Genomic DNA, 25,939 nt, shown 5'->3' on the forward strand with positions numbered 1-25,939 from the left:
GGCATCCAGAGGAAAGTTTGCAACTTGGTAAGAGGGTAGAGCTTTTAGCTGAGCAGAAGCATTCCATATTCGATATATAATTTTAGACATATACACAAACGACCAAAAAAACAAACAAAAAAAAACCCTCTTTCGCAAAGATTTCACATTTTTCAAACATGTTCACGTGTAGAGCATGAAAGAAAGAACTACTAGAAGCATCACGGAGAAGAGCAGAGAGAAAAGGGTGACCCCCAAAACGACACTGAAGAGAAACGGCAGGAAGCATGGCCACCATCGCCGGGAAGGGCTTATCAGGCCTGGTCATGGTGCCCAGCGCGCTGGGCATAAAAAACATGTTAAAAGTGATACCAGTGCCAGTCGAAAGACGGAGCAGATAGCAGAGCCGAGGGCACATGCGACCTGCAAGATTGGCTCGCGTCTCTCGTGCCCTCGGCCCGCAGTGGCTCCAGACTCTGGGTGACGCGGCCACCAGGGCCCAGCGGTAGAGCACAGACGCCCAGTACCGGGCTGACATCATACACACAGTAACTACACAACTGCGCGTATCGTGCAGTATAAACGGAGCGGACATTTTTAAAGGGTGAAAAAAGAACTATGGACAGAAGTGCCCGTTTTCTTCCCGCCGGGCAGCGGCCCAGTACCTGCACCCCAGGCGTGCGCCCTGCGGGGCAGAGGCTCCTGCCAACGTTGTCAGGCCCCGGCCTCCCGCCAGCAGGTGGGCTGGGGCGTGGTTGTGGTCCCTCCCCACCGGGGCCGCTCTCATTCTCGTGCATTGCATTGTCTCACCCAGGGGGGCTGAGATGAGGGTGGAGGCCGGAGGGAAAGCTGCGGAGGCTTCACTCCCTGTATGATGCTGGTGAACCCTGACTCTCACGCTGGACGAGGGGAAAAACTTGTGATGCCCACACTTCCCCTTGCATGGAAATCATGCAGTTGCTCTCGTTTCTATAAAGGAAGTAAAAAAGTCCCCGTATAAGGTGATGATTTATAAGCGAAAGAGAAGCTTCCTCCCACGACGAAGCTGCCAATGACAGAGGCTGCCACGATTGGGGCAGGGAGGCCACCGTCGGAGGCACACTCAGAGGAGTGAACGGACAAGTCTCGAGGTGCAGAGAGGCGGGGCTGTTCTTTTCTACACAATCCGACCAACAGAGAGACGAGCGAGGGCACATTCTGGGCCAAGCAAGCCCCGTCCGCAGGCTCGCAGGGCACACACAGGACTCTTTGTTCAGACCTTTCACAAAAGCACCATCTGATAGATACTCGGGAGACCGGGCGTCACGATCCTGGTGCTCTCAGCATTTTGGATGGGACGCTTCTTGTTTTAGGGGCTGCCGTGCCCTGCAGGGTGTTTATCCCCGAGCGCAAATAGCACACACACCCCTAGTGTGACACGCAGAATGTCTCCATTGTCAACATCCTCTGTGGGGCGAAGCGGCCCCAGCTGAGGACCAGGGCTCCGAGACCAGGTGTGCTTTTATTCCTGGTGAACTGAGAGTTCCTTGGTGCCACATGCGGCAGCTATCATGGAACATAAACTATTTTAAATACACGACTTGCATGGTTTAGAGTGATTGTCCCGCTTAATTTTTTCATTCCAGTTCTGCTTGAAAGCGAAACTTGGTAACAATATCTAAATTCCTCAAGTCCTCTTCCAAGCAAGAGGGATTTGATTCCTTAGAGAAGAGTTTCAATGTGACTAGTGATGAAAAAACACAGACATTTAGGAGCTACATTTCGAAGTCTGAAAAGCATTTTTCCGAGGAGAAGGGAGCTGGTCTGCTTGTTGGATGTGGAGTTCGTGCTCTCTCCCGCCACTCTGATGGTTGGCGGGGCAAGCGGGGGTGGTAGGAAACCTGAGCGCGCCCAGAGCGAGGTCGAGCCCCGTTTTACAGACACCTTGACGCGTCGCCGCCCCAACACCGCGGGCCGGAGCTTGCGAGGCTCTGTTCCGCGGCCGGCCACCGGGGGGCGCGTGGCTCCCGGCGCCCGCGGACCGCATCCCGGCTCGCCCCAAGGTCACAGCTCCTGACCGCGCTCGCCGGCCGGGGCGGGGACGCGGGCGCGGGGACGGCGGGCGCCGGGGCTGAGACCCCGGTGCGGGCGGGGCCGCCGGGGCGGGGCGGGGCGCGCTGGCCGCCAGGGATGCGATCACAATGGGGCTGAAAGGCGCGGGGCCCCCGGGCCCGGGCAGTGGGTGCCGCCGCCGGACTCTGCGCCCCGGAGGGAGGGTGCGCGGAGACGCCCCGCAGCCCGGTGCGACCCGGAGCCGGTGCCGCCCAGGGAGCCGGGCGCGGCCGCGGGAGAGGCGCTCGGAGCGCAGCGGGCGCCGCCGAGAGGGCGCTGTCCCCGCCCGGCCCGCCCTGCGCGCGGGGGCAGCACCTCCGCCCTCACCTCCCCGCCGCCAGGTCCGCCCGCGCCCCCTCCCCGGGCCGCCCCCGAGCACCAAGTTGGCGGGAGCCTATAAAAGCCGGTGACGGGGCGACCGCGGACACACCGTGCCGCCCCGCGCAGCCGCCGCTGGACCCGCGCCAACTCCTGCGCTGCCGACCCGCCGCGCCACCATGTCCCACCACTGGGGGTACGGCGCACACAACGGTGAGTGCGGGCGCGCCCGGCCCGCCCGGCCTGCACCTGCGGCGCGCGATGCCCCCAGCCACCCGGAGTCCCCGCGCCCCGCGCCCCGCTCCCCGCGCCCGAGGGCGCGCAGCCTCCGCGCCAGACGCGAGGACAGCCCCGGGTCCGGAGCAGGACACGGTCCTCTCCGGACCTAGGAGACGCGAGGAACGGCCGGAAGGCGAAACGTTCGGTGTCGAAGGCAGAGGATTTGGGGACCCCCTTCCCCCACGCGCCCCGCCCTCAGCTGCACCTGTGGCTGAGGCTCCCAGCGCCAGCCGCCCGGGGGCACTTCGGGGGCGGGTTGGAACCCACCGCGCTGACCGCTGAGTTTTCCCTTCGCCTCTCGACTCCAACGATAGGGGGTGACCAGGAGCCCGGCTCTGCCCGCCACGCTTCTGGGTTCTCCGGAGCCAGCGGACGCAAGAGAAAGATGCGCCTTCTGGTGGGGAGGGGGCTTGCCAGGTAGCGGAGATTCTGGCCATTGAAGGGGGCGGGGGCAGCCGGGTGTCGCTGCCCGACGTCCAGCGCCAGAACAGCAGGGAGCACGCCGGACCTGCCGGGGTGTCCTCAGTGAGCTCGCACGTCCCACGTCCCGGCCGCGCGGCCCCCTGAGTGTCAGCCCCATTTCGGTGGCTGCATTTCTGTAAAAGGAGCGTGAAAATAGCTAATGCTGCCGTGGTGCTCGCCATTCGTTCTGAGAGCTCGCCACGTATGGAATCCAGTTCCCCACAGCAGCCTCTACGAGGTAGATGCCCTTATCCCACCGGAGCGCGAATGGGGAAACCGAGGCACGGCGTGTTTTCCCCGGAGGTGATGCGGCTGCGTGGTGCCGCCCCAACTGGGCCGAGCGGAGCCAGGGCCCTTTCGCGGGGCGCGAGTGCACCCTCCCCGCAGCAGGGCTCACGCGTCCCTTCTCAACCCCAGGCCCGGAGCACTGGCACCAGAGCTTCCCCATTGCCAAGGGCAAGCGCCAGTCCCCTGTGGATATCGACACCAAAGCGGCCGTTTACGACTCCTCGCTGAAGCCTCTGCGTGTCAGCTACGAGCAGGCGACTTCCCGGAGGATCCTCAATAATGGTCACTCTTTCAACGTGGAGTTTGATGACTCCCAGGACAAAGCAGGTCAGTGTTTAAAAAATAACCGGCGCCCTTCGCCCAGTAGCCGGTTTCCCACCTGAACCGGGGCGGGGCTGGGGGGGGGCAGTGCGGAGCCCCCTTCCCAGCCCAGGAAGTGCTGCTCCGGGCGGGGACTTGCACAGGGGCCCGGCCCCCGGGAGCGGGCCAATCACCCCGAGGTGAACGGGGCTGCGTCTCCCCCAACGCCCTGCTGTCTGTGCCGGGCGCTGGGGAAGGGAGGCAGGCGAGCCTGTGCAGTCACCGGAGGCAAGGTCCCCTGGCAGGAAAGCCCGCAGCGATGGGATTTGCAAAATCGGAAATTTTAAGAGTCTTTCGAAAACATGTGTTTTCCAGAATTGATGCCTGTGCAGTAAAAAGTTATCTGAGTCAGGCAGCAGTGATGAGCACCTGACAATTTAAAATGCTGAAACTCTTGGAAACATCGTACTTATGGATATTTTCTGGGCGTTGGGCTGGGGTGACGGAGGTGGCAGTGTATCTCGGTGTCTACGCAGAAATTCATTCCACAAATGAAGACGTTTTAGAGTTGGTAGATCACTGGGCCGTTACAGACAAAACCAGTTACCATCATTTCCTCGTAATGAGCTGTTGACAGCATGCCATCGCATGCTTTTTTTTTTTTTCATATTTAGAACTAGAATACCCTCATTCAGACCTCGGAGCGGCCTTCTTTGCCCGGGGTTGAGTTTATTGCCAGTGACCTATTTTCCCAAGAGCTTTCCTCTGAAGGTCACTGAACGAACGCGATGCAAACTCATCAGGCTTGCGGGCGGTGTGGGGGTCGGGGCCCTGGAGCAGAATGAGACCCCGCAGGGAAAACGTTGCACGGGGCTGTCGGGATTCGGCCGCGGCGGCTTCCGGCGCAGACGGGTACGTGCAGCTCTAACCGTCAGGCAGGCGGGCTCCTCCTTTTCGGTACCTATCCAGCGATTCAGTGCAGTCTCGAAAACGATTCTTCTTCCCCTCCCCCCCCACTTTCGAAAAACCTTTGACACTTGGCTTTATGAAATGGCGATTCCGAAAGACAGTTTGGTGGAGGATCATGCAGAGATAACAGCCCAGTGCGCACGCGCACGCGCATCCTGGAACAGTGTCAGGACTGACCAGATTTCGAGTATCAGACTGAGTGGAGGAGACAGGTCCTCGAGGGCTCTGCTAAGTCGCGCCCCAAGCCCGCCTCCCCCTCCAAAGGAACAACGGTCCAGTGATTAAGTTGAATGTAAGGGAAATAATGCCTTTCCTTCACGTAAACAAGGTGATGTGTTTAGATCATCATAGCACAAGGCCAAAGGTCTGGGCAGTATTGCCCGTATAGAAAGGACGCTATATAATTTTATGTTTAGTTATCTAAAAACAGAAAGAAGCGAGCTACTTTAGTCTGTAGCTGTCAACTTTTTTTTTTTTAAGAGGCAGATCGAATGTATGTTTCGGCGTTGCTAGTAAAATCATTGTTTTCAGTGGGTGGACAAGTTACACGCCTCATTGGATGCTGCACAGAATCCAATATAAAATGATATGCCAACCGAGCGCTTCAAGTCTGTTCGAGAACAATGACGAAACAAGTGTCTAACGAATGGAATCAGACGAGGTGACTCTCTGCGCGCCTTATAAATTTGATCATAACATAGATTGTTCCAGGACTACATGTCACCGGGAAGCAGACTTGAAGCATTTCATCTGGCAACTGTGAGCATAGACCAGGGTCACACAGACCTGGGGTCAAGTTCCAGCTCTGCCACCAAGTAGCCCGGTGGCCCAGGGAATGACAATAACCCGACCTCTCTACATTTTCGTTTTCTTAACTGTAAAATTGGAGTGACAGTAGCACGGCGCCACAGAGGACAGATTAACTGGGACAGTGGACACAAAGCGCCTGGCCCAGGGCCCGGCACGCAACGTGCCTCAGGAGGGGACCGTGGCTGTTGTCATGTCTACACACCATCTGACAGTTTTCACTGGCTATAGCTCTCATGCCTCTGATAAGATTTCTAAAGAAAGTTTTGAATGAACTGTAAGATTACCTCTCATCACTTGATGGGTTTTTAAAAATTTTATTTTTCTGTGCCCCTGCACGTCCCATTTGTCGCAGGAAAGCATGTACTGATTTTGCATGGCGTTATTCTATAGTTACACATCCGACCATGAATCTGTCAAGTTCCGACGGATTTCTGCACGAGCCGTGACTAATGGGAGAGTCAGGCACATTTTCTAACTACTTCTCGTGGCATATTATGAAAGGTGGCCACGTTTAGGTTGCGAAACATGAAAACCAGGTGGTCTAGTTGGGGGCTCAAACCCATGGTTTTAGAGACAGATATATTGTTCACTTAGTTCTTAGATTAAAAAAAAGTCCTTACTCACACGATGCTTTGCGTGATGAGCTAGGCACCCAGGGCAGGAGGCCGGGTCCCCCCGCCGGACCCGGAGCCCACAACGGGCGTGCCTGAGTACAAAGACTGGAAGTCACTTTGCTAAGTGCCACGAGGAAGTGTCAGGAACGATGGAGACGCAAGGAGACTTTGGCAGCGGCCTGAGTAAGTCAGGCCCGGGGAAGTAAGGCCTAGGCCGAGACGCGAGGGCTCCGGGCGGCTCCGGGCGGCTCCGAGGGGCCTCCGGGCAGAGGAGGTAGGACATGGGGACTTGAGATTGCACAGCGCCTGCTGTGGGCGGGCAAGGGGGCGGGTAAACAGGAGGCAGAGTAAGAGGGGAGGAGCGGACGGTGGAGGGAACTGCCGTCCTTACCCGTAAAAGCCTCCTTCAGAATTGTGTCCACTCTCTCAACATTTTTGGTAGTTTTGGTTAAACAAGGAGGCTTTTTTTTCCCCCTAGAATGCAGACTATATTAAATACAGATATTAAGGGAAAACACATTTGCAGAATTAAAAAAAAAAAAACAATTCTACCGTTCAGAGAAACACTCTTTAGACCTTTTTTTAAAGACCCTAGACTCTCAGCTTGGAGGAAACGGTAGAGATACCTCTAGTCAAACCCTCTTAAAACAAACATGAAGAGACAGAATGCCTGAGGTCAAGGAGCTTGCTGGTCGTCTCCTTCCCCGTTCGCTGCAGTGAGACCAGATGACAGTCACCTAGGAGTGGGGGTTGGATGTCTCTTTGAACGATAGCCACAGCTAACATTTGTACGCGTGCGTACGTGTGTGCACATGTGTGTACATGCCATGTTTCAAAAAACCGATGTGCTTTTCTGCACACTTAAGTCTGAAAATAATGTCTCATTTTGGTCATTCCATTTTTTTTAAATCAACAGTCTAACATTACTTTCTGTTAGTTGTGTTTTGTTAACATTTTTAGATGTCCTTTGCCACTTATTTTCTACTTTAAATCCTTCGGTTCATTTTCTCCCCCTACTCACTCCCCCCACCCCCCTTAGTGAGATTTCAGCCTTCTGGAACTTCTCATAGACTCAGATTTTCAAATATGTTCTAAATGTTATCTTCTACCAGAACTTAAACACACTTGGGGATCAGGAACTGAGCTGGCAGAATTCATTGCTATGTTTCAGCTTGAGAGAATTCTTTTTAAATGCGGAGTTAATAGGCTGTAACTAGCAGTTTGTGTTAAAGCTCTCATCAACCTTCCAAATTCCTTTAAAAATAAACCTCCTTAAATTAATGAAAAATTGTTAATCCTGTTAGGTTTTTTTTAATTATTACTATTAAAAAATAACTCTCCCTGCTTGAGATCTTTTATTATGAGCTTTCTCTGAGAGAAAAGAATGGCGGTCAAGTTTACTAACTCCTGCTAACTTATTAACTTTTATTAATGAGTTTAAAACGCTTTTGCTTTATTACAGAGTTAGAGGCAAATATCATTGAAAAATTATTGCCCGGAACCTTGAGTCAACCCATATCCACCCTTCACATTATTTCTGCTTTGTTTTTTTGTGTTTTTTTTAGAGATTAGAATTTTTTTATCTTTTTTTTATCAATTCAAGAACAAGGGACTGGGCTCAGTTCAGGCAGACTCTGTGTGATACACTAGCCCAGTCCTTGGTTTCCAGGGACTTGCTTTTGAAGCTTTAAACATCCTTCCCACAAACCACCTTAGGTTGAAAGGAAACAGAACAGCAAGCGACAGACAGGGCTTGTCACACGTACTCAGCAGGACCGGAGAGGGAGGCCTCAGCGCCGGCTCCACTGGCCGGACGCTGGATTTAATGATGTTCACGCCAGAGGCTGGTTTTTTTCCCTCTCGTGTAATTGTCATATGCCAGAAACTAAAAACGCGTGTTCTCTTGGATTTTAATGGTGTTTACTGTACTCAACGTGACAGCTAAACATTTCACTCCTTTAAGAGAAGAGGAAATGTGGGCGTCTTTTTTCTCAGATTTGTCTGCACCGACGTTCATTTCCTTCGTTTTAGCGTGTAGCCCTGGGAATCTTGGCTGCTGCCAAAAAAGCGAAGCGGTAATGTGTGATTTAGTAATTTTCCAGCTATTCATGGAGAAGACCGTTCACCTGCTGGGAGTTTTCTGTTTTTAGTGGACTTATTCGTTTACTTCATTAATAGGAGAGCCCTTCCATGTTAATTTTAAAATAGATTATTGGGGATAGTTTATTTGTGTTTTGGATCTAAGAGAAATTACTGACATCCGTGAAGGTCTTTAAGTTTGTTATTTGGACGCATCTTGTATTAAGTAGTAATAAGATGATTAGGAAGAAAAAACTTTTTAAATGATAAATTTTCAGTTTTTGGTTTGTCTAGGTCGTCCGATTTATTTTAGTACGTCAGGAGTGAACATCTTATTTTCACAAGTAGCATATACTTTGTGTAATTTTTCCATGTAATCTGTACAGGAAGCCAGATTATAATATACTCTGTACTTATTTTGAGTTTTATATATATAGTTTATACAACTGAGGGTTGTCCAGTCAGCTGGACCACTTGGTATTGAGATTTGGATTTAAATTAAGTTTAATAGAAAATCCATTTCTATTTTTTCCAAGCCTTGTGGGACTTCTTTTTGTGGTACAGTAAATCACTGACTCTTCAGACCCCCTAGCAAGGCAGAGCCCCTTTACAGAGAAAAAAAATAAAATAAATGCCGCCAGCAGTTTCTGTTCTCTTTAAAAATTATTTTTGCATTAGGAAAAACAGGTTTCATTCTAAGTTGGAGTCATTTAGAAAATAGTATGTGGCAACCAAAACAAGTAAATAACTAAATAGATCTGGAATATAGCATCGGCTTCCCGTTTTTCAACCAAATATTGTCTTTTCTATTTTTCAAATAAAAAGACAGATGCTACCTTCATTCAAGTTTATGGCAATTTATTATTATAACAATGTTTTTGAGAGACTTCATTGACTAGACTCTGCGCTAACCATTTGCTGAGAAACAACCAATTAGTCGAAGAAGACCAGAAATGCTGCTTTTGAAAGCGATTAAACCTTAAGAATTTAATAATTTTTAAAAATTACAACGGGCTTCCAATCTACCTAGTAACATAGTTTTATTTTAGTAGGAGCTAAAACACAGGTATCTGGTGTCAATGGGTTAGTTAGCACAAATACGATTAATCATTTTATTATTTAATAAAAGCTCATACACATTCCTGCCTAATTCTAAATGTTATTTGAAATAAGTAAATTAGGATGGAATCTTAGGGTCTGTAAGGGAATGAATAAGGATAAGAAATAGCAACAAGCTTTGTTATTCTTTTAATTTTAAGATTCTCATAATTATTCTTCGCAGGGAGAGGAGATAAATTTAGAAAGATCAGTTATCACAGATGCTTAATATGATTTTATGCAGCTTGCTTTGCCGCTTGGTAGAATTAACAATGTTACAAATGGTTTTTATGATCAGCTACTCAACGATTTTAAAAAGTTATTATAAAGGAATTAGTTTCAATATCAATTTATTTCATAAACGTATATTTTGTTTTAAGGGTATTTCATGAAAAATAAGAATTCTCTCATTTTAAAAAACTTATTTGGGGGAATAAGGCTAATTCTTTCCTTATAGAATTATCAGATTAAAAAAAAAACTTTTACGGTGTTATTTTTAAACTTCAGGAGATATGATTTTATCAGAACACATGCAAATGAATGTTTCTTAACAGATCTATAATGTAACACCATTTATAATTTTTTCCATTTTTTTTTTCTCCTGGCCTGTTGTAAGGCAGAGCGGGCAGCCGGAGGCTCCCCTAAAATGTCTTGCCTGTGGCTTTAGCTTTTCTTTGAGCAGAAGTGTTGCTACCCTTTAAGCATATTTAGATGAAGTCAAGTCAGCAAACTTGGTTGCAGGTACAGACTTTGTCCCGTTGTTTTGCAAAGCCAAAGTAAGTTTGGGCTCATCATTTTCCGGAATTATAAACCAAAGCTAATAAAATACACTTATAGGAATGTGTTTTAATCCTAGGTCTAGAGAAATAAAATTGAAATAGTGGGACTAAACTTGTTTTAAAAGCTTTAAAATATATCGGTTAAATCCCATCCACACGTATAAGTTTTGGGGAGGGCGGGGAAGCAGTGATCTCTATTTTAATCCTCCCTTAAGACACAACTCCTTAATCATCTGCAGACAGACTGTGGTCCCGCGTGGCCATTTCCAGTGCTGACTTTACTGGGACCGGCTCCGTCAATGTCGTGGGGCGGTTTTTGAAGTTAGAATCTTAAGTTCTGGGAGACACTGGAGCCAGCGCTCCGCAGCGCATGCGGTGGGCGATCGGTGAAGTCTGAGGGAGGCCGTGGGCGATCGCACCCATTTTACGGACGAGGGAATCCAGGTCAGAGAGGTTAAAGAGAGCATTTTAAGGGAACCAAGCTGGTTAGCAGCGGCGACCACCCGAATTCCAAAGACTTTGGAAAATCGGATTTGGCACTCTCATGACCAAGGATGCTTCCATTTCGGAAGCTCCAGCGCAGGGCCGGGGGCGCCGCCAAGCCCCCACGTATGCAGGGGTGCGCGCGCAGCACCCTGGCCAGCGCCCGGCACGCCCCGAAGGACAGCGGGCAGGGGAGTGTCACTGTGCTGGGAAGACCCACGGGAAGGCACCTGACACACACGAGGGAAGAAACTGTCGAAACAATGTCGTTCAGCACTGGACCAAACCTGAGTCCGGATTTCATTTCGGGTCGAAAATATTGCTCCAGGCATAACTTTAGTAGGATAAAACCGGATTAAAAATGGTGATATTTAGGAGCGTGTGTGTTTCCTGTGCTCGCAGATGGGTAGGTGTGTGTTTACCTGTGTGCACACATACACGCACGTCTTTTCACCTTTCAGTGCTGACGGGAGGGCCCCTCCAGGGCACTTACAGACTGATTCAGATCCACTTACACTGGGGCTCATCCGACGGGCAAGGTTCCGAGCACACTGTGAATCAAAAGAAATACTCGGCAGAGGTAAGACACGCTCTTTTCTTTCCAAGGGAAAACGTGAAGTGATATTTGGCATTAATTTCAAAAGCTTAATTTTGTAAATTCGACTCACATTAAGGGGACCACTTCTTTTACAAAAGAACTTCACATGGGCTTGTCACCTTTATTCGTGGTATTACAGCTAATTTCTGCAAAACTTTTCCTACCACCTCCAAGGACACTGTTTGCACAAAGTAAATGACCCAATGGGGGATCCTGTTTTATAAATCTAGAAATAGAGTTTGTGCGTTCCCTCAGAATATGCAACTCCTTGTCTTAGAGTTGTTGATGGAATCACTTGCTACTGTGCCAAACAGTGGATAATTAGAATGAAACGTTTATATTTAAAATTATCACATGGAAGCAACCTGAGTGCCTATCAATAGATGACTGGATAAAGAAGTTGAGGTACATATATACAGGGAATATTACTTGGCCATAAAAAATGAAATCTTACCATTTGCAACAACATGGATGGACCTAGAGGGTATTACGCTAAGCAAAATATGTCTGACAAATACCATATGATCTCATTTATATGTGGACTCTAAAGAACAAAATAAATGAACAAACAAAACAGAAACAGACTCACAGATAGAGAAGAAACTCATGGTTGCCAGATGGCTTGGGGAGATGGGTGGAAACGGGCAAGGGATTAGAAGCACAAATTGGTTGTTACAAAGTAGTCATGGGACATCAAGTCCAGCATAGGGAATACAGTCAGTAATATTGTAATGAATATGTATAGTGCCAGGTGGATACTAGAGTAATTGGGGGAAATCACTTTGTATATTATGTAAATGTCTAACCACTGCTCTCTATACCTGAAAATAATAATGTCAACCCAAATTGAAAAATTAAAATAAAAAAAAAAAAGATCCGCTTCCTTCCTGTCTCTAGCTATGCAGCAGAGATCACTGGGGAGGGTCCGCCGGCTTTTGTGGGAAGTCACTGTCTGTGTTTTGTCTCCTGCTGCTGTAGCTCCACTTGGTTCACTGGAACACCAAGTACAAGGACTTTCGAGAAGCCGTGCAGCACCCCGACGGACTGGCTGTTCTGGGCGTTTTTCTGAAGGTTAGTGAATGGCCGGATTCTTTTTTCCCCTGTTTTCAAGAAAAATGAAGCAGACAGAACATTTGTAACAAACAGAACATTCCGCCAAGAGCCTGGGAAACGCCGCTGGCTCTGAAATGATTCCAGGCCGGCCTTTCCCTCCTCACTGCTTTTGAGCATTTTCTCGTCCGGCTTTCCGGACCATAGTGCAGAACCCTGCGACCTGACCAGCGTTCTGTGCTCTGGCAGTTGGGGGTCACCGGCGACACTCAAGAGGGTCGCTCCGGGGGAACTGCAGGGGAGAGGCCGAGGGCGGCTGTCTGCACGGGGGAAGTCACAGTGCCGGTGTAATCCGACCGAGACCCATGGGTGCCAAGTAACCAGTGGGGAGTTTGGTTCACTCTCTGGAGGAATTTTACGTCAAAGCGGGAGGAGTCCCACCTGGCGTACTTGTCCCCTGTCTTCCCATAGATCGGCGATGCTAATCCAGGCCTACAGAAGGTCACCGATGCGCTGGATTCCATTAAAACAAAGGTACGTCGAGTTTGCTGCCGCCTGTGTAGGGCGCCGGTTCCCCACACCCCATTTTTCTGGAAAGTTCTTTTGATCGACTGGAGTAGTCCGGGTTTGACCTGTGGTGTTTGGATGAGCCGTTAATGGAGGTAAAATAAATGTTGCCTACATATTTAACTCTTCGTTATCCAAACGTTGATCCAGATGCCGGTCTAATGTTTAGCCTTCTCTGCTATGTAACCCCGCTTCCGCCCAGTGGCCCGTCCGCATCCACGACTCGGAGACCCTCGTGAGCGCCGCGAGGCTGAGCGGCCATCTGGTCCAGCCACCCCCTCACCGGTGCAGCGGGCATTTGTCCGCACGCGCTGGGTGCGGGGCACGGCAGGACCTGGGAAAGGCCGTGGAGAACAGGGTGGGTGAGACCCCGCTCCTCGGCCGTTTCTGTTCTGTGGCCTCGTGGAGTTCGCCAGGCCCGCGGTTCAGGCCCCTACAGCACAGCCGCGTGCAGGTCGCCTGCTCAAGCGCTGCCATCACGAGTGGCAGCCCTGGCTTTGTGAAGCTGGAGCGGCCTGACTTCCCGAGCGCTCACCTGTCGCTCCTAGCTCGGCCCCCTGGAATCACGTAGAACAAACCCGACCCAAAAACCCCAAGTCGCGAAGATCTCTAGAGGCGCCACGTGCACGGCAGCAGCGTTTACAGCAGCCCGGGCGCGGAAGCAGCTGAGTGTCCCCCAGCGGATGGACGCATAAAGAGGACGCGACATAGACAGCTATAGCGCAGCATTATTCAGCCACAAAAACAGAAGGCAATCTTGCCTCGCGTGACAAGGCGCACGGGCCTCGGCGACACTGGGCTCAGGGGCGGGAGGCAGGTTCGCGCTCACATCCGTTGAGCCATATTTCCAAGTCTCATGTCTCCCGTGAAGCCCTTCTGCTTTGTTTCCTGGTGCAGGTAGAGCTCTCTCAAAGTGCGGGCTCCGAGGGGGAGATGTGGGGCTCTCCTCCCCGTCTTCCTCCGCCTCCGATCGCGGACTCCTTTGACCTGTGCGTTTGCCTCCGCCAGGGTAAGAGCGCCGACTTCCCGAACTTCGACCCTCGCGGCCTCCTTCCCGGCAGCCTGGACTTCTGGACCTACCCGGGCTCGCTGACCACCCCGCCGCTGCTGGAGTGCGTCACCTGGCTTGTGCTCAGGGAGCCCATCGGAGTGAGCAGCGAGCAGGTCGGCTCCCTAACCCGCAGGGGGTGCGGGCGGGACCCCGCAGGAGCTCGGCTTGCCAGTCCCAGGCTCGGGCCACCCTCCCGCGCTGCTTCTGGCCTTGCAGGCCACGCCCGCGGGCCGAGCAGATAAAGAGCCTCGGGCGAACACCTGCTGTCGTTCCCCAGAGCCTCAGGCAGTGTGTGTTTCACGCAGTAAAACTGACATCAGTGGGAGGGCTGAGGCGCTGCCTCCCAGCACGCTGGGCGCCAAGGCCGCCTCCCCAAGGCAGGTCCCAGTGCTGGCACATGTCAGGTCGTGGGGGCAACGAGGGCACAGTCAGGCCTGGGGGCACGAGGGGCACAGTCAGGTCAGTGGGGGGCGCCGAGGGCACAGTCAGGTCAGCGCGAGGGGCACAGTCAGGCCGTGGGGGGCGCGAGGGGCACAGTCAGGCCGTGGGGGGCGCGCCCCCGGGGCCGCAGCGTCCAGACCCGGCGCCTTCCGTTTCCCGCGCCGTGCGCTTTCTGCGCCGCGGTCACGGCGGGCGCGCGGGTCGCAGTCGTGGACTTAGACGGGAGCCGACGTCACGGGGGCGGCTGGGGCAGAAAACAAAACCCAACTCCCATCTAGAGTTGTCACCGTCATGCTACCTCTCAGAGGTGTTTCTTGGGCTTCCGACGTTTGCTTAGGAAAGGGAAACGGGAGGTAACTGAGAAAGTCCAGCCGCATCACAGCAGCGCGTGCGCCCCACGCCAGGGTGCGGTGAAGGCCGCGCGTGTGCGTGCGAGGGCGCGGGACGGGGACTCGGGGCGAACGTGGGGCGCTGGCGCGCGGGCCCGCGGCTGCAGACGAGTGACGCCAGCGCAGAAGCCAGTGCTGCTGTGGAACGTTTATTTTGTATTTTTTAATCTTTTGTCTTTTAGATGCTGAAGTTCCGCAAACTTAACTTCAATGCGGAGGGCGAGGTCGAGGAACTCATGGTGGACAACTGGCGGCCGCCTCAGCCCCTGCACGCCAGGCAGGTCAAGGCGTCCTTCCAGTGAGGGACAGCGGGATGGCCCTTCCGCCCAGCGCCGACCCACCGGGCGCTCTGGACTCTGGTGGCTCCGCGTCTGCGCTTCTTGACCCTTCAGCCCTCCCCCGCCGAGATCGCTAATAAACTGAAGAGCCAGACCCATTGTCATGCTTGGAGAATTGCTGGGACCGGGACTTTGCTCACAGGGTGGCCTTTCACAAAAAGAATGGAAAACGTACCTTGGCTTTGTTCGCAGCCCGTGGGTGGGAAGCACTCGAGCTAAAATGCTATTTTTAATAAACATAGGAAAGTAGGATGATTGAGCACAAATCGGTATCATGAGATAAAGTGAGCCGTGTAACGTAAGCCAGGTAAAATGTATGTACACGACTCCAAGATGTTACATTAAAGAAAAACTTTAAAATTCTTTATCTTTGTAGCAAAGTTATCTTAAATGTGAATTCTGTTATAATTCAGTGACTTGGAATCACAGAGGTATAAATGAGGTCTGATCGGTAAAAGGTGTCATAACGATAGTTGTCATACAGAGTATATTTCCATCCAGATAATATATCGTAAGTTAATAAATGTTGTATTTTAGATATATTCTCTAATAAAATCTGGAATTCTGTTTGGGGCGGTTTTGTCTGATGCTGGGCCGTGGGTGATGGTGGCGGAGCAAACATCTGTTTTCACAGTCCGTGTGGACTCACCATGAAGAACGAGCCATCATCCTTGGCTCACGCACAGTCCCAGGCGTCCCCACAGAAGGAAAACCCTGAAGGCCCTCTGCCGCGCGCGTCCGGGGGAGAAGGCAGAGCGTACCCAGCTAATCTATGCCCCTGGGGAACAAAGTGGCCTCTCCCTCTAGTCTGGTTCAAGCAGTGTTTTAGATTTATTATCTCCGCTCCCGCGTGGCCCCACACAGATGGTGCCGGGTGACCGGGGAGCGGCCTGGATCTGCAAGATGTCCCTGAATCCGTGCCGGCCTCTGCCGCGTGGTGGCTGGCCTGGGCCGGCCAGGGCCTCCGCCTGTGTCTGCAGGCACCTGCTTCACCGGGTCTTTGGGGGGATCACAGCTGAACTTACCCTGCCGGCGCCTCCAGTCACAAAGTCCTGCACTCTCAGATAAGGGACACCCTTGTCACACAGGAAGCACCACACGGCCTACCTCTTCTGACCGGTCACGTGTCCTTTCTTCTCTCACCACCTAGTTCCGATTCAGAAAGAAAGGGTGGGAATGAGGAGCTCAGTGCCGACATCTTCCTCCCGCCCTCCTCCGCCCTCCCACTGGCTCAGAGAGCTGGCTGTCCCTCCCTCCTGGGTGACAGGAGCGTCCCTCACATTCTGCTTCCTTCCAGAGGCATCGTTCACCTGGACCCTTCCTCAGGGTTGCAAGAGCGGATCGAACGCGCAGGAAGAAAACTGGTCCCCCAACGAGGGACGACGGCCCTGGCTCCTCAATGTGAACATGCTTAAGCCGGCCGGCCGGACGCCCAAAATGGTTAAAATGGTTCATTCGATGACAATTTTTTAAAACGTCAAATGAAAATTACTTTTCTATGATCTACTGATTCATGATTCGCTTCTCTCCTGTGAGTTGAGATCAGGCCTATTTTGCACACAGGAAACATATTTATAAACGTCACTTAAGAGATAGGAAGGGCCTTAAACAAGCAGCATGGGTGGGGTTTGCAGGTGACGAAGGCTGCGGTTGGTCATAATGGATTCTGGGATCAGATAGTCTGGGTTCAATGCCTGGCTTTTGTCTTTTGGCCTCATGAACTGGGGCAAGTTCCTTAATCTCTTTAAATCTCCTTTTCCTCATCTGTAAAATGAGGATTATAATACTAGCTATCACATCAGATTCTTGTGAGCTAATCTGTACAAAAGACATACAGGTATGCTTAGGAAGCACTCAGAAATATCAGCTCCCCACAATGAGGAGAATCGTGGACCCCAAAAGCGGCTAAAAATGAAGTCTTTGGTGTTGGTCCAACTCAGGCCGAGCAGGGGCCTGCGGGCAGCCGTGGATGACTCGGATGACTTGGAGTGCCGTCTTCTGCCCGGCTGTCTGCGCTCCCCGTGTGCTGGGCACCCCGAGAAGCCAAGCACGTCCCGATCGTTCCTTTGTAGAAACCAGTAAGTACCAGGTGGGCAAAGAACAGACATTCGTTGCCTTTGTGTCTGTCTGGGAAGCCCTTACGCAACCGGAAAATACAACCCAAATGCCTCCTTACTGCACTGCCTTCTGGAAAATACGGTGGAGGGAGCGTTTCAGAAAACCGTGCTGGTCAAGGGAGACACACTCGAGCCCCTTCCCCGGAGCTGCGGACTGTCCCCCCGGCCCCTGGGCACGGCTGGCTTGGCGACAAGCTCTAAATGCCAGAATTTCCTCCCCGTTTCTCTCGGTTTTGCTTTAATTTTCATTTCTTTGAAAGGGAGACGATAAATCTATTTCCGATTGGCATGTTTGCTTGTTTGATTACCGAGCACCGTGGGGGAGATTAAAGACTCTGGCGATCACTTTCTCAGCTTATCTTAGTCTAGTGTGACACGAACACATGAATGTCGGCTTTGAGGAAAAAGACATTTCATATGCACCCTTGTTATCAACCGGGGTTAATAGGTAAGTTAGGCGTCAAAAGCAAATAAAAACGAGAAGGTTTGAATAAAAGAAGGAAGTTCAGAGCAGGAGGCATAGGCTTTCCAGTCCTACTGAGACGGATATGCCAACTGCGTGACCTCGAACAAGCTGCTTAATGGCTCAGATCTGTGTAAGATGGGGCCATATTACGTGTCAGAGGTCAAAGGGCACAGTGTCGCCTGGCTGGTAGCAGGTGCTCAGTAGATGGCTGCTCTTACCAGCATGCTCAGAATCACCTGCTTTCCCCTCAAACGCGCCAGGCCGTATCCTACCTGAGGAGCGCACCGCCTGGCTGAGTCGGGTGCAGAAGGCAGCGATGTGGCACGAGGTCGGCCAGCCCGCCGGTGCTGGAACCGACTCTGCTGCCATGCTGTGAGCTGAGGGGTAAGGCACGTAGCTGCCCTGGGCTCGGTCTCCTCATCGTCCAGTGGGGACGAGCGGGGCACCTGCTCGCCCGGTTCCTCTGAGGGTGTAAGGAGGTGACCCAGGCAAAATGCTCCACGCCGTCCCCGCTCACGGCAAGGGCTCAGTAAACGTTAGCGAAGTCGGTTAAGACCGCGTTGGCCCAGCGCGCAGCCTCCGTCCGCCACGCGGCACCTGGGGTTTATCGGGGCCCGTGGACAAGCGTGACCAAACATGTGTGCCCGGCTGCCTCCAACGGCCACGCCGAGGCCTTTTGCTTCTGAGCCACCGTCAACTGAGCCGCAGGCCCAGAGGATGCCCGATTCTCCCGAGGGCACGCGGGGAACGGCCGCAGCCACATCTCCAAGGCTGGACGCTGGCCAGCGGACGAACGGCCCGTTAACCGGGAGTGACAGCCGGGAGCGAGCGTGTGGAGACACCAACACAGGCGTCTCCCCAGGTGCAGAGACAGAGCTGTCGGGCTGACAGGTGCCACCATTTATGCTTTCCGCTGACCTCGTGGAGTTCAGGAAGCACTCTGGGGACAGTCCCAAGCAGTCCCCAGCTGCCTCCGCGTGCCAGTGAGCCCGGCTTCCACTTGCCTGCCCCTTGGGTGAACTTGCGGACCCCAAAACGGTCGCTATAGCCACGGGTCACAGCACAGTAAGTTGATTTTAAATGTGCATCAGTAAGATTGCTACCTCTGAATTTGCATGCAAAGCAGGAAACATTTATTTAACGTTTAAATTTTCGACGCTTCGATTTTACCTGACAGAAATAGATCCTCTCTCCAAATGTTTCTTCACATCTGAAAAGTGCCTCCGTTTATTCAAAAAACAAGCCCTGGGCATAACTCACTGTGGTCGCCCATGGGCAGTTCCACAGGCGACGGCTTTGGCGGCCTCTGAGCCGGTGTCTCCTTGTCCCTCCTGTGACCCGTGAGGGGCTGGGACCTCGGTGTTGCAGTCGGGGCTGGGGACCCACGCGCAGCCCCGCCAGCCCCACCAGGCCCTCGGCGGAAGCCGCTAGGCCTGTGACCTCAGTGCAGATGGCCCTCCATGCACGCCGGTCGCGAGGCTCCTGGTTACTTCCTCCCTGTGCGTCAGGCTCGCTCGGGTGCGGTCTGCGCTCCACGGTGCGGGGCACGGTTCTCACACCACGCACACTCGCGTCACCCTCCCTGGGACGCGCCACGGCACCAGGGCGGCGTGGCCCCGGGCCGCGGGCAGCTCGGGCTCCAGACCCGTCCGCCCTGCGAGGCTTCCCCTTTCGTGGTGCGCCCTGGTCTTCATCACACGCCGCCCGGTTCGCGTGGTTCTGCAGACGGGACTTCCCGGCGGTCAGCGAGCCGTGTCTTTCCACGGGCAGATTTCCAGCTGCTACGCGCACACACGCGCTCTGCAGACGCGCGGGGCCCCGGCCGTCCTTCTGGACTCCTGGGGTGACAGGGACCCTCAGTCCACTTGCAGGAGCAGCTGACCGTCTGTGCTGGCTCGCCGGGTTTCTGCGACACAGAGCCACACACTGAGCGACTTGAACATGGCTGCGTCTCACCGTTCTGGAGGCCGCAGGTCCAAGCCCGAGGCCCCGGCCAGGCCGCTGGAGGACGGGGAGCCGTCTCTCGGGCCCCCTCTCGCCTCGGCTGTCTCTGTGACTTGTGGCCCCACGGCTCCGTTCGTCACGGGGCATTCTCCCTCTGTGTTTGCGCCCAAATTCCCCTTTTCCGTAAGGACACCAGTCACACCGGATTACGGTCCAGGCTACGCCATGACGTCCTCATCCTAAGCCGTCGCGTCTGCGATGACCTCGTTTCCAGATGAGGTCGCCTTCTGAGGTCCTGGGGGTTATGACTCCGACGTGCCTTTTTTTGCGGGGGACACGATTCGACCTATAACACCACTTAAACATCCTTTCACATAATATTTGCGTTATATGACAAAGCGAAATGACATTCTTCTGAAATTCCCTATATTGCTTGTTTGGGCCTATGCTTTAATTATCATCACTTTCTTCTAAAAAAATATGGCAAGTTTTCATCACTGTAACAGAAATTCAATCAAAATTTGAAAAGGGGGGCGGGGGAGGAGGGCGATCCGGACTCCCTGGGTGTTTACACGCTGTGTAAATTCACGTCTTCGCGGGAGGCAGACGTTTTTGCAGAACGCTTGTGTCGGTGCCAAACTGAACAAAATAAACACTTACCGAGCTACGCTCACGTCGAGGCCCTAACACGCATTTCCTCAGAAACTCATTTTGGGGGGAGCAGCGAACCTCTCGCTCCCATCCGGTTCCGTCGGCTTTTCTTATTCTACAGACTCAGCGGCCGAGGACGGAGCTCTCTCCTCAGGCCTCAGAGTGCGGTGCTGCTGCCGGGGTCCATCACATTTCTGTCATCTTCAGATAAAATAAAGCTCGAACAGCTTCTCTGTTGACAAAAACACTTTCGGCATAACGTCAGTAGTGCAGGAACTCAGTTTTATGATAACTCCTCAAGTCTCTGAGGAAAAACAATTCACTTTCAAACTCCTTACTTATATGTCTCGTAGTCTGGCACACCTGGTTTCTTTTTAGAAGAATTCAGAATCGATACTTGATACAGTTTTCCTTTGCTTTTCTTTCTTTTCTTTTTTTTTTCAGGAACAGGAAGCAAAGCATTAGACGTGTATTGAAATGACTCGGGGCAGAGTTAGCCAAACGTCATGCCGTTGATGCCAGTTAAATCCAAGCACCGGGGTCGAGGTCACAGGAAATCACTCGGGGGGCGGGCCGTGCCCACATGCCAGGCCCCCTTCCGGCCCACAGTTCTCTGCTCTGAGAAGCAGCACGTGGTTGTTCTCTGGGCACCGCCAACCACTATCAGACTGAAGAGGGGACCCGGCTCAGACGTAGACTAAGAAAGGCCTGGAACAAAGCTTCCTGCCCCAGAGAGATAACGGCGAGTAGCTGAGCCTATCAGGCCAACCTCCTCCGCGAAGGGGCCTGCAGACTGCAAGGAGAATTGTGCAGCAGCCGGGGAGAGAGCGGGCGGCACGCAGAGCCTCTGGCACAAAGCCCCGGGAGCCCAGCAGAGGTGGAGAGGCCGGGCCGTCTGCCCGCTCTGCCTCTGCCCTGTACATGGACGCTCGGCCTCCCTTTCTTGAGGCGGCCTGAGTATTCCTCCCTCCTGACAGTCCGAGGTGCCCCACGCACTCAGAATCAGAGGTCGCCGTGTCTTGTGACTATTCGCTGAGCCCCTCCTCGGAGCTGGGCCCTGAGCCAGACCCCCTGTCTTCCAGGAATGCACAGGAGAAATCGTTTATAAATTTTTTTAAAACAAGTGACCACTTAAATGTGTTTTCCATTAAGACAGTAGCAAGAAGAGTTGAGTTTCTCCTTCTGTATTCCTGAAAGACTTTGTAAACACACCCGTTTTGAACCAGAGGTATGGGATGTCTTCCTTTGTGTGTGCCCACATGGAGGACACACGACCTGCAGTCAACAGCTGAGGGGGAACGGAACGGTGCTCACTAGAATTCCAAGAATTTCTATATAACACCATCATTTTTCTTCCTCAGAATAAATGTAAGCAAAAAGTAAAGCCATCTGTCATAGTTCTGTGACAATATTTTTGCCCGCATTGATGATGATGATATCATTAATGGCAATTAAATTCTATTCAATTGTTAAAGTTGGAACTTAATTAGACCATGCATTGACTCCGGCTACGCTGTATAAGCAAATTAACTTCCCCGAGCTTCAATTTTGCCATCTCGAAAAATGTAGATAATAACCTGACAAGACCTTTTGTGAGAGCCAGAAAAGATAATGCATTTCAAAGTACGGAGCCGAGTGCCTGGCACGTGACTGATCGATAATTGTTGGTTTCTTTCCTCTCCTCCCTCCCTCCCTCTTTTCTTCCTTTCCAGATCTTGGTATCAATACGCTTTCTCATCCCTCACATCGTCTTTATAAAACGTGATGAGGAAGGTATTGTTACCATCCCTGTTTTACAGATGGGTGACCGAGACTCACGGGGACTGAGTCAGCCTCTTACAGTCGCACGAATAGCGTGGAAAACGCCTATACGCAGTGTGGCACACGGTAGGCATTCAGCCAATGCTGACGCCAAACGGGCACAGGCTTTTAAGAAAGACAAACGCTGCTTCTGTTCTACATTCTTAGATCCGACCTTCGTGAGTCAACGTTGTGTGTGTGTGTGTGTGAGGGGGCGTTCCACATAGACATTGTTCATCCATCATTCATTTATCTGATATTTATTGAATATCTGTGATATGCTAGGCACTGTGCTAGGTGTTGGGTGAAAAAAGATTAGTAAAAAGGAAAGCTTGGCCTGAACGCGATTTGCCATTTGCACACCCCAAACTTCAACGTTAGGACATGTAAGCGTTGATGACGCATAGATGTTTTTCCCCATAGATGTTTGCCTAAAAGAATCTCAAACTACTTTGGCTGAAAATAATTTAAAACAATAAAAGAAAGAAATGCGTTGGGCTGATGATACAAAATAATTGGAGAAGATGGACCTCCATCGTGCTGAGAGAGCTAAAAAAAAAAATGGCAGAAAGTTTAACATCCTGTTCTGATAAAATTACTTACAAAAATGAATATGCAAATCAGCCGAATGCTCTCGAAGCCTCGCAGTCACCCGTTTAGTGAGGTAGATCTAAGAGTGTAGAACAGGACCGTGTTTGTCTTAAAAGGCTCCTTTCGAGGTCAGCCAGCATCGACTGAATGCTTGCTGTGCATCACGCTGTGTGCAGGCATTTCCCATGCTATTCGTGTGGCAGTAAGGGACTCACTCGGTCCCCATGAGTCTCGGCTGCCCACCTGTAAAACAGGGATGGTAATAATATCTTCATTATCGCATAGTTACAAAGACCAAATGACATATTAAGAGAAAGCACTTGGCACATTGGTACACATGTAGTAGCTTTTCAATAAATGTTTGTTGAATCTGAATCTGAATCTTGTCATTTTACCTATTATTCTTAGAATCAGACTGGAGAACTTTTATAAGACCTTATGTGTTTTAAAGCTGAAAAGTTCTTCCATGGCCTTATTAAAAATACGTATTGTCAGATGCGATGGCAAACTCTATGGCAGAGAACACAATCAAGAAAATGATAGCAAATATCTAAAAATATAAAATAAATAATTAGAGCTTGAATTATAACATTTTAGACAAATTATTCTTAAACGTATTTGAAAAAAATTGTATATTCCCCAGGAACTTAAAAGGAGCACAATTTTTTATATCTTTTCCCCATCATGCATTATTCAGGACGAAGGTGAAACCTATTTAAATTAAGCAGCCAGTCACATTCCCTATTTAGGTAGTAATGTTTAAACCTCTCATAAATAAAGCAATATATTCATCTTATCAGTAACAACATCGATCAATTTAATCTCACAAGTATAAATAAAAATATCTACATATTATGTGGCATAAGTGTTGACAACTCTATAGTTACATATAGATGAACTTAAACCTTTATTTTGAAGTTACTTTCCATCTGTTTCTGAAAAGATGTGAAGCAGCGTCTAGAATACAAGTGGTTGGAAGTTGCAATAAGACACCGAAACCTAACACAAGTAAATCAATTACCGCCATCAAAAACCTGAGTAGGCTGCGCTTATCAGTTCCTGGGGAAAGTCTGCTTGTCTTCCTGTCCGAAAAAAAAGGGTTCGACTTCCTCTTTCCCATTCTCTTGGTCTCTCCGGTTACCGGGAGCTATTAGGTAGCTGCCAACAAGCGCCTGTGGGTAGCAGGGAGCCCTCCCGCTCAGCTGACAGTGAGAATGTGCCATCGAGACGCCGCCGAGGCCTACCGTTGATGCGGATACGATGTCAATGAACAGCAATGTTTCAGGCAGGGATCACCCATCAGGTGGCGAGGCTGGAAAGGAGCCTCGGCCCGGCACTATGCCTGGAGGGCAGCGAGCGCCAGCGGCTGCTTGTCGACTGACTGAATGAACTGGAAGGTCCCTTTCTGCAGCCTGTGCGGCACGGGCGAGCAGGTCACCAGCGGGAATGCCACGCAGGGCAGAGTCTGAAACACAGGTCACTCCTCCGACCAGCACTCGGCGCCTGAAATCGGGAGCGTGGTTAGCTGGGTGTGAGGATTTTTTGAGAAGCCAACAGGATTTAGTAGAGGCTGAATTTTAAGAGATGTAAAAGTGAAAAGGTTCAAGTAGAAAACCAGTGCTTTTGGTTTAAAAGAATATTTGTGAGACTTCTGAAGACGATGGCGTAGAAGGTAGACGCTGCGCCCGCCTCCTCCCACAGCCTCATCGGAACTACAGAACAGCCGTCACTGGGAGTCACCTGAGGTCCTACAACTGGGGACATAGAGAAGAAGCCACCTGGAGACTGGGAACAGGAATGGAGACGCAAAATGACCCAGTCCCACACCCACATGAGGAGGCTGAGAATCGGGGGGATGACTCAGATACAGAGCTCTCCCCCGTCCCAAGGGGTGAGGGGTCCCGGCCCCACGCTGGGCTCCCCAGACTAGGGTTCCAGTGCCGGGAAGAGAAGTCCACACAACTTCCGGCTGTGAAAGCCAGCAGAGATGGTGGCTGAGTGACATGGAAAACTGAAGGACTGGCAGACATTCCTCTAGAAGGACCCACATGTGGACCACCGCCAATGACGCGCCCGCTCTGAGCTCCAGCACTGCGGCAGCTGCTCGCGGGCCACCAGGGACACACGGGGAGGGACTGAGTCATCTGGCTTCGGGGCGAAGGCTGGAGGCGCAGTTTCCTCCTAGACAGAAGTGCTGGTAGAATCCATTTCCCGACACGGCATGCGAATGCAGGTGGCCACCATGTCTGAGTCTCCATCAATCTGGATAACACCTCTCGCCCCGCCCAGGTGATTCCCCAAGACTCTGCCCCGCCCCAATGTTTGGCCCACCCAACCCGCCTATAGTGGATTTTCCTACAAACGGCCTGCCTTGGCTCATGCTGTGGACTTTCCTAAAATCTCTCAAATGCTTGCAAAACCCAAACAAGCAGCATCTGGCTCTGGTATGCCTTGTACCTTTTGCTGAGCAGCCCTAAGCCTCACACTAGTGGCAGCCAGCCTCGGTTTCTGCCTTGGCCTCTCAAGGCACCCATAAGCCCAGCACAGGTGGCGGCCATCTAGGGTTGCTTGGTAACTTGCCAGGTGGCCCCAGAAATGCACAGGCTGCAGCTGAACTTGGTCAGTAGCTGGGCCTCTCCCAGGAGGCCCTTCGGCCAGCATACCCAGTGGCCAGCTTTGTCTGAAGTTGGAGCCGGAGCACCACCCAGGGCAGCATCTGAGGAGGACACACCTGAAGGGCAGCCTGGGCAGGCACCAGAGCCCTGCCAAAGCGAATCCTTCTCCTCTGTGGTCACCAGCCAGTTCTCACGACGAATCAGCACAAGGGCCAATCCCTCCCATCGACGTGCCAACAGCAACCAAGGCTCAGCTACAACAGCAGGGCACACAGTCCATAAAAGGCACACAACTGGAGCACCCAGCTCAGGTGACCAGGGAGTCCACACCACTGGGCCCCATGGGACACCTACTACATAGGGCCACCCAGCCAAGACCAGGAGACACAGCAGCTCTACCTGACACGTAGAAACACACACAGGGAGGCGGCCAAAATGGGGAGACAGAGAAACACGTCCCAAATGAAAGAGCAGAACAAAGCTCCAGAAAAGGAACTAAACACAATGCAGACGAGCCATACACCAGAGGCAGAGTTCAAAACGCTGGTTATAAGGGTGCTCAGCGAACTTAGGGACGAGTGGATGATCTCTGAGAACTTCAACAAGGAGAACGAGTCCGAGATGAAGCATACGACATCTGAGGTGAAGAGTACGTCAGCGGGAGTCGGCAGAGCGAGGGACGCAGAGGATCGAATCGGCGATTTAGAGGACGGGGTAGCAGAGGACACCCCATCAGACCGGCGACGAGGAAAAGAATCCAAAAAACGAAGAT

General features: G+C 51.8%; 1 protein-coding gene across 2 annotated transcripts; it reads left to right on the forward strand.

Moving 5' to 3' along the window:
- The first annotated feature begins 2,360 nt into the window (after positions 1 to 2,360).
- CA2 (carbonic anhydrase 2) lies at positions 2,361 to 15,523 on the forward strand. 2 transcript variants are annotated; one of them, XM_039841965.1, is made up of 7 exons: positions 2,361 to 2,601; positions 3,547 to 3,744; positions 11,011 to 11,129; positions 12,126 to 12,218; positions 12,669 to 12,731; positions 13,773 to 13,928; positions 14,828 to 15,521. In XM_039841965.1, exons 1-7 carry the CDS (start codon positions 2,568 to 2,570, stop codon positions 14,945 to 14,947), a joined length of 783 nt encoding a protein of 260 aa, XP_039697899.1. In that variant the 5' UTR covers positions 2,361 to 2,567; the 3' UTR covers positions 14,948 to 15,521. The 2 variants fall into 2 exon arrangements, with proteins under 2 accessions (XP_039697899.1, XP_039697898.1); XM_039841964.1 differs by lacking the exon at positions 2,361 to 2,601 and having other exon boundaries at positions 3,148 to 3,744; positions 14,828 to 15,523.
- The last annotated feature ends 10,416 nt before the right edge of the window (positions 15,524 to 25,939 follow it).

The sequence above is a fragment of the Pteropus medius genome, unplaced genomic scaffold, assembly GCF_902729225.1.
Source record: "Pteropus medius unplaced genomic scaffold, Ma_sr-lr_union100, whole genome shotgun sequence".
Classification (NCBI taxonomy): domain Eukaryota; kingdom Metazoa; phylum Chordata; class Mammalia; order Chiroptera; family Pteropodidae; genus Pteropus; species Pteropus medius.